General features: G+C 36.6%; 1 protein-coding gene across 2 annotated transcripts; it reads right to left on the bottom strand.

Moving 5' to 3' along the window:
* Positions 1-389: 389 nt before the first annotated feature.
* Positions 390-6,496, bottom strand: LOC122073858 (WD-40 repeat-containing protein MSI2-like). Of its 2 annotated transcripts, none has more exons than XM_042638526.1 (6): positions 5,937-6,496; positions 5,465-5,788; positions 5,207-5,359; positions 4,270-4,397; positions 1,480-1,575; positions 390-847 (listed from the first exon to the last, which is right to left on the bottom strand). In XM_042638526.1, the coding sequence occupies exons 1-6, from the start codon at positions 6,273-6,275 to the stop codon at positions 640-642; spliced, it is 1,248 nt and encodes a 415-aa protein (XP_042494460.1). In that variant the 5' UTR covers positions 6,276-6,496; the 3' UTR covers positions 390-639. The 2 variants fall into 2 exon arrangements, with proteins under 2 accessions (XP_042494460.1, XP_042494461.1); XM_042638527.1 differs by having other exon boundaries at positions 4,270-4,394; positions 5,937-6,479.
* Between the last annotated feature and the right edge of the window lie 320 nt (positions 6,497-6,816).

Genomic DNA, 6,816 nt, shown 5'->3' with positions numbered 1-6,816 from the left:
AGTTAGGTGGATAGTGCAGTCTTTCGGTTGTTCAATTTCTCATGGTTGTCATTATGGCAAACTCATTTTAATGCATTCATTTTGTTTCTTATTACAACAAAATGTAGTTCTGCAAGTCAACTGTGCACACAATCAAGACTGACAAAACCAGATTAGGCAATGAGATGGATACGGAGGGAGATACAGGGTTTTGTGCATAAATAATTTGTGTTTTGCCCTTAATCAAAAGGAATGGTATCCTCAAACATCTGAGATCTATGTTTATACAGTATCGCATTGGTTTTGACATGCAATACACTACTTGAGGATTAAATTCTCTTCAAGTGTTTGTAACCATAAAGATGAGTCAAAATAATTATAACACAGCATCAACCAACCACACCTACTCATCACAATCAAAAACATGATAAATCTTAAGTTAAGCGGACAAGTTATGAATCTAGTACACTGTACCACAAACTAAAAGACATCTACACCTGAGCATATTAGGACATCCACTTCTATCCAAGGTCTAATGACTGCTGAAATGGAGAGTCAGGAATATTTTTGTCAAGACCCCACTTCACACTTACCCCTCTAATGGTGAAGAATAGCCACTAGTTTCATGCAAATGTATATAATCCCACAAAGAATTGCAACCTATTCATCAGCTTGCATGTCATCACGATAAATGCTCTGTGCCATCTGCCAGATCTGAAGGATATTGTCTTCAGATACACTTGCAATGACCCATGGTTCATTTTCATTCCATGAAAAATCTGATATCTTGGCAGTGTGTCCCCCATGAGAAAAGAGAAGCTCAGGAGGCCCATCCTCAGCATCTTCTTCTGACTGCTCATCACCAATCCTGAAGGTATCACCATCAAATAGGACATACTATAATTATTAATAGATTAAAGAAAAATAAGAAATTGAGAACTGGAGAAGCTCAATACATTTGCAGATAATGCTAACAGAATTCATGTAGTCACTTTTCAACCACCACTCAACCAGACCCTCATTCTGTTGCTAGTTCCTCATTAATTAAAGCGGGTTGCCTATGAATTAACTAAGCTAGCTTTGACAAAAATTGTTGTCCTTTCTCCTTTGGATATTTCTTGTGTCCATGATTTGATCTATCACCTCTTAACAACCATCTAACCAGATGCCGGTACAGCTGTTAGGGTTTCAATTCAAGGAAGCTATTGGCTAGGAGGGCAGTGGTGATCATGCCACTCTCTACATTGATTGAAGTTCCTGGATCGTGTGAAATAAGAGTACTACCTAAGGCACCCCCTGATTTCAGAATCAAAAATGGAAAGTTGGCTATGGAGATTCCGCGTATTTTAATCAAATTTCTATTGTTATAAACGCATCCTGCAGCATAAGCTGGAAACTTTTTTAAAATTTCTTTTTATTTCTTTTGTTTTGAAAAGGGGGCCCTCAAAGATAATAAAGGTTGGCTGCATCCCCAACAGCTATTTTTTTAGTGTGCCATACCTGCTGAGGTCCCAGATCATTATCCTTCTATCACTAGCAGAAGATGCCAATACCGTTTCATGATTAGGGCTCCATTCTACCTGGAATACCTCCTCTCTGTTAAAGAAACACAACACAGTGAGAGCACAACTCCAAACAAAAATAGTAAAGATTAGAATCATTACTCGAACACCAGAAAAAAACAAGAGAATTAACGAAGAATTGAAGACGACAAATTTAGAAAGGACACTACTTCGGAAGAAATCAGTATTGGACAAACTCCATCTCCAGGAATCTGAAATAAATATATATATATATATATATATATATCATACTACTATATAAAAGTACATACTCCTTGTCTTTGGTATACTTTTTCAAAATGACCAAAAAACCATTTACATCTACCAAAAAAAATTCCCAAATGACCAAAAAATACCCGAAAAAATCCCCAAATGACCAAAATCCCCTCAAAATTGAATATGAAACAAATATCATAATAAACTCTCTATAATTCTTTCTTTCTCTCTCTCTAAACGTGGAGGAGAAAGGAGGAGAGTGGAGTATTAAAAAAGCATATAATTACAAACCCTAAACCCACTCATCCTCTCACCCCTAAAAATGGAAGATAAATCAAATAATAATAAACTCTATAATTCTCACTCTCCCTCTCTAAACGTGGAGGAGAAAGGGGGAGAGTGGAGAGAGAAATAGAGAAAATTATGGTGAATGGGGATAGAATGAACAATTATGGAGAGAGATATACCAACAAAAAAAGAAGTTAATAATAATAAACTCTCCATAATTCTCTATTTCTCTCTCTCTCTCTCTCTCTAAACGTGTAGGAGAAAGGAGAGAGTAATAATTAATTATAATTATTAATTAATTAAATATTAAAAAGGATTAAAAAAAGACATATAATATTCCTCTCTCTCTCTCTCTCAACGTGGAGGAGAAAGGGGGAGAGTGGAGTATTAAAAAGGCATATAATTATAATTATTAACTATTAAAAAGTCATATAATTATAAACCAAACAAATGCGCTATTATTCCTCCTTAAATCTCTCTCTCTCTCACTCATCGTCTTTGGAAAAAACGTGTAGCACAATGGGGGGAGATTCTCCATAGAGACAATAAATAATTATGGAGACATTAAAAAGGTAAGTATGGAGAGAGATATACCAAAAAAAAATAAAAAATATGACTCCTAAAACCTCTTATTCCATTCTTTACAAAATCTAAACGTGGAGGAAGGGGTATATTCTCTCTAAAATTCTCTTTCTCTCACTCATCTCTCTAAACGTGGAGGAGAGAGGGGTGGAGTAATCATTAATTATAATTATTACATATTAAAGGGATAAAAAAAATAACCACAAAATTATAGTATGGGGAATTATGGAGAGATTTATTGTGCTATTATAATTATAAACCAAACAATTACACTATTATTCCTCCTTAAATCTCTCTCTCTCACTCATCCTTTTTGGAAAAAACATTGAGCACAATGGGGGGAGATTCTCCAGAGAATTATGGAGAATAGGGAGGGAATAAATAATTATGGAGATATTAAAAAGGTAAATATGTTGAGAGATATACCAAAAAAAAAAAAAAAAAAGGGCTCCTAAAATCTCTCCTTCCATCCCTTACAAAATCTAAACATGGAGGAAGAGGTATTTTCTCTTTATAATTATCTTTCTCTCACTCATCTCTCTGAATATGGAGGAGAAAGGGGTGCAGTAATCATTAATTAAAATTATTACGTATTAAAGGGATAAAAAAATAGCCACAAAATTATAGTCACATAATTATGGATAGATTTATTGCATAAAAACGGTATCTTTCAATCAACTTTCATTGACTTTACAAGTTTTTATGCAATAGAATCCTTCCTAATATATACCACAGAGAGGACAAAAAATCAACTATAATATCCCACGATTTCTCAATTTTCTGTCTTTTACAACAATAGTCCAGAATATTTCAAATTCCTATTTCTTTTTCTATTACAATAGCACAAAAGTTCTCAACTTCAACTTCTTTTTCTCTCGGATCACTGGCATTGCATTTCTCAATTTCAGATACTCCACCTCCACAAGGTAGTATAATTCATTTAATCTCATATAATTCATTTAATCTGCAAGATAGAGCTCAAGTGGAGAAATTATTGCACTATATTATGGAAAAATCTCACGAGGATGCGGAAAGCAAGCATGTTTTCACGTACACCGCTTTGACTTGATCAGAGATTAGTTTTTTCTTTATCAGTCTCCATGGTTTGTAATATTATGGTTTATTAATATTATTGTTATATGTTATGAGAGAATTATTTGTGAAATTGATGCCATTCTCAAAACCTCCGTAGAGGAAGACGAGACATATGTTTTTTATGTTTCATGCTCCCATCTCCTTTCTATTATGGGAATTGCACTATTTAGTTTGTGGATTTTCTCTCTTGTATTCAGAATAATTAGGTTTAATTTTGTTTTTAGAAAATACAAACTTTGAAAAATCAGCTCACCAAGCTCTTCAGAACTTACTTCAAATGGATTGACCCAATAATCTTGTCTTAAGAAAATGTTTAATTAGGAGACTACCACCACGTGCATTTGCACATGTATTTTTACTAGTATATATATATATACACTACTCGCAGGAAAACTTGAAACATGTATTTTACAAAGCATGCAAAGACAATGAAAACCCTGAAGAAGCAGAGACTTTCACTAAGTAGTTTCCATTCAGAAATTGTGATTCGCTGATCATTTGTGTTGAAAATGATGTAAAGAAGACATATAAGAGATAAAAGGCATACGTGTGACTCGAAAAACTATGCAATGCAGTTGTTAGCTTCCGTAGATCGAACAGATTAATAGTTGTATCTGAAGAAGCTGTAGCCAGAATCCACTCATTAAATGGATTGAAGGAGAGATAATTCACCTGCTACAAGAGAAGAAACAATTAGATGAGGTTCTTCTGTAAGCAGACAAAGAAACATAAGATCATATTGAAAAAGAAGGGGGGGGGGGTGAGCAACCCATTAAGAACAAAGTGTCAAGTGAAGAAATAACATTAAGCAAAAGACAACTCAAAATATACATATAGTAATGCCAAAATTTTATCTTTTCTTAGGATTGGACTAAGACTATTATTTAGACAATTGTAACACATAATCCATCTATTATCAAACTCCCCCATGCAAGAACTTGATCATGTTTTACACTTAACTTTGAAGATACAGCCAGTCAAATCAACACAAATAAAGGATTCATTTATCAAAAAGAATGATCAGTCCAAGAGGAACTAAAGAACAGAAAACACAGCAAACCCAATCTTAAAATAAGAAAATTAGAATATCTCAGATACATAATCATATAAGAACGGATTTAAGAAACTAGAAATATTCTTGCATATGCAATAACTAGAAAAGGCTCAACAGGATCATCTTTGACAACCAAAGGTACAACTTTAGGTTGTACATCGTTGAAAAAACTACAATACAATGAATATAATAGGTGGTGGTCTCACATGGAACTGGTCTCATTAAATTGTTAACATTCTTCCATATGGTGCCTATTCGGTTTTCACCTTCCAACCTACCCTCAGTGCTTCCTAGAAACATCATTTAAGCATGTGTAACTTAACCCATCCCCTGGCAAAAGCTAATAGCCCCATATTATCTTTTCTAATAATGGTTAAACTAAAGAAGGGACACTATGCAAATTAATAAAATCAATTCAGGATCGATTCACCTCTTTCTCATGAGCGATAATTGAATGCTGTGGCTTATTTGACAATGGCGATCGCAAGTCCCAAATCATCAATCGTCTGTCATCCCCAACTGATCCAAATAAATTTTCGTTCTTAGAATGCCACGAAACATGTTCCACAATATCCTCATGAGCCTGAACAAATGATTCACAAATGCCATGCAATGCAGTCAAATCTGTCAATAACTTGTATTAAATTAAACATACAGAATCGGTAGAAACAGAACAGCATCAAATCACCTCATATGCAAACATGGGCTCAAGAATTTTATCTTGGGGCAAAGCAGATGTATCCCACAAGCATATTTTGGAATCATTGGAGCCACTGAGGAGGTAACCCTGCTTGAAAGGGCTCCATGATAGACCGTACCCTTCTTGATCATGGCCCCTCAATCGCAAATCGGGACAGCAAGAACCGCCATGATGTTTCAGAGGGTGCTTGGAGGAATCAAAGACATAGACCTCAGAATCATTAGTCTTGGCGGCAATGACGGATGGATTTTGGGGCATGTATCGAGCCCGATTAATTTCTCCATCAACATGTATCTCTTGAGCTATCTCCACCTGCATAATAACCAATAAAGAAACAAATAAGAGGCGAACACTTGTATTTCTCTTTACCCGTCAGCTAGTAATTTTTTCGAACAGATTGTGTTCAAATCATTCAAATGTAATAAAAAAAATACGAACGAGAAGAGATGGAGAAACTAACCCTAGGAATGGTGGAGGGATCAGAGGGAGATGGTTCCACGATACTGTTGTGTTGGGAATTGATGGTGGTTGCTGTAGGAGAAAGAGGGAGGTGTACGTCGGCGATCATGAGGAAGTTAGGGGCGTTGTCGGAGGTATGGGTCCCAAGGATGAGTCTCTGGGCGGCGAAGGATGATGTAGTATTGTTCGAGGTTGAGGTGGTCTGGGCGGGGGACGGCGTAGGGAGCCATTGGATGGTGAGGGAAGGCCACTCGAAGGCATGGGAGATCACAAGATCGTATAAGAATGGTGTGTTCTTCTTCCACACTGAGAACTCCTCCGCCACCTGCTCCTCTCCCATCTCTCTCTCTCTCTCTCTCTCTCTCTCTCGTCTTGTCTTGCCTTTCCCCTTTCTTCTTACTGTTTTCCCGCCAGAAAGTCGTCACGCACTAATTCTTTAAACCTCTCCCGCCAAAACGCCAAGACCCTTCGGCTTTGATAGTGGGACTGTGGGAGGCTGCAGTTTAATGGATTGATCAAATGCGGTCGACCACTCGGGTAAGGGTTTTAAACGGTGTGGTACAATTCGATTCCTAGTGTCAGAGACTCTGAGGTAGATATTAAAGGATTCGGCTCCTCTCGGAAGAGTTCAGATTCGGATTCAGCTCTTCTTTTGTGCGCCCATCCCCAAGGTTTTACCAATATCTATCTCGATAAATGCCATGCGTTTTTTTTTTTTGGTACAGGAATGCCATGTGTTTAAGCGATGATCCAACAATTCTTAGTGCTTCATTCTTCGTGCCTCTATTAGTGCCTCGTCCTCCACGCCTCTTTCAAATTGTTGGATCATCGCCTTGTCACATTGTGTTCACCCAAGTAATTATGGGCCGACCTGAATGATG

Source organism: Macadamia integrifolia, chromosome 3 (genome assembly GCF_013358625.1).
Source record: "Macadamia integrifolia cultivar HAES 741 chromosome 3, SCU_Mint_v3, whole genome shotgun sequence".
NCBI lineage: Eukaryota > Viridiplantae > Streptophyta > Magnoliopsida > Proteales > Proteaceae > Macadamia > Macadamia integrifolia.
Note: the sequence above shows the minus strand (reverse complement) of the source record. Positions and strands in the feature narration are given on the sequence as shown.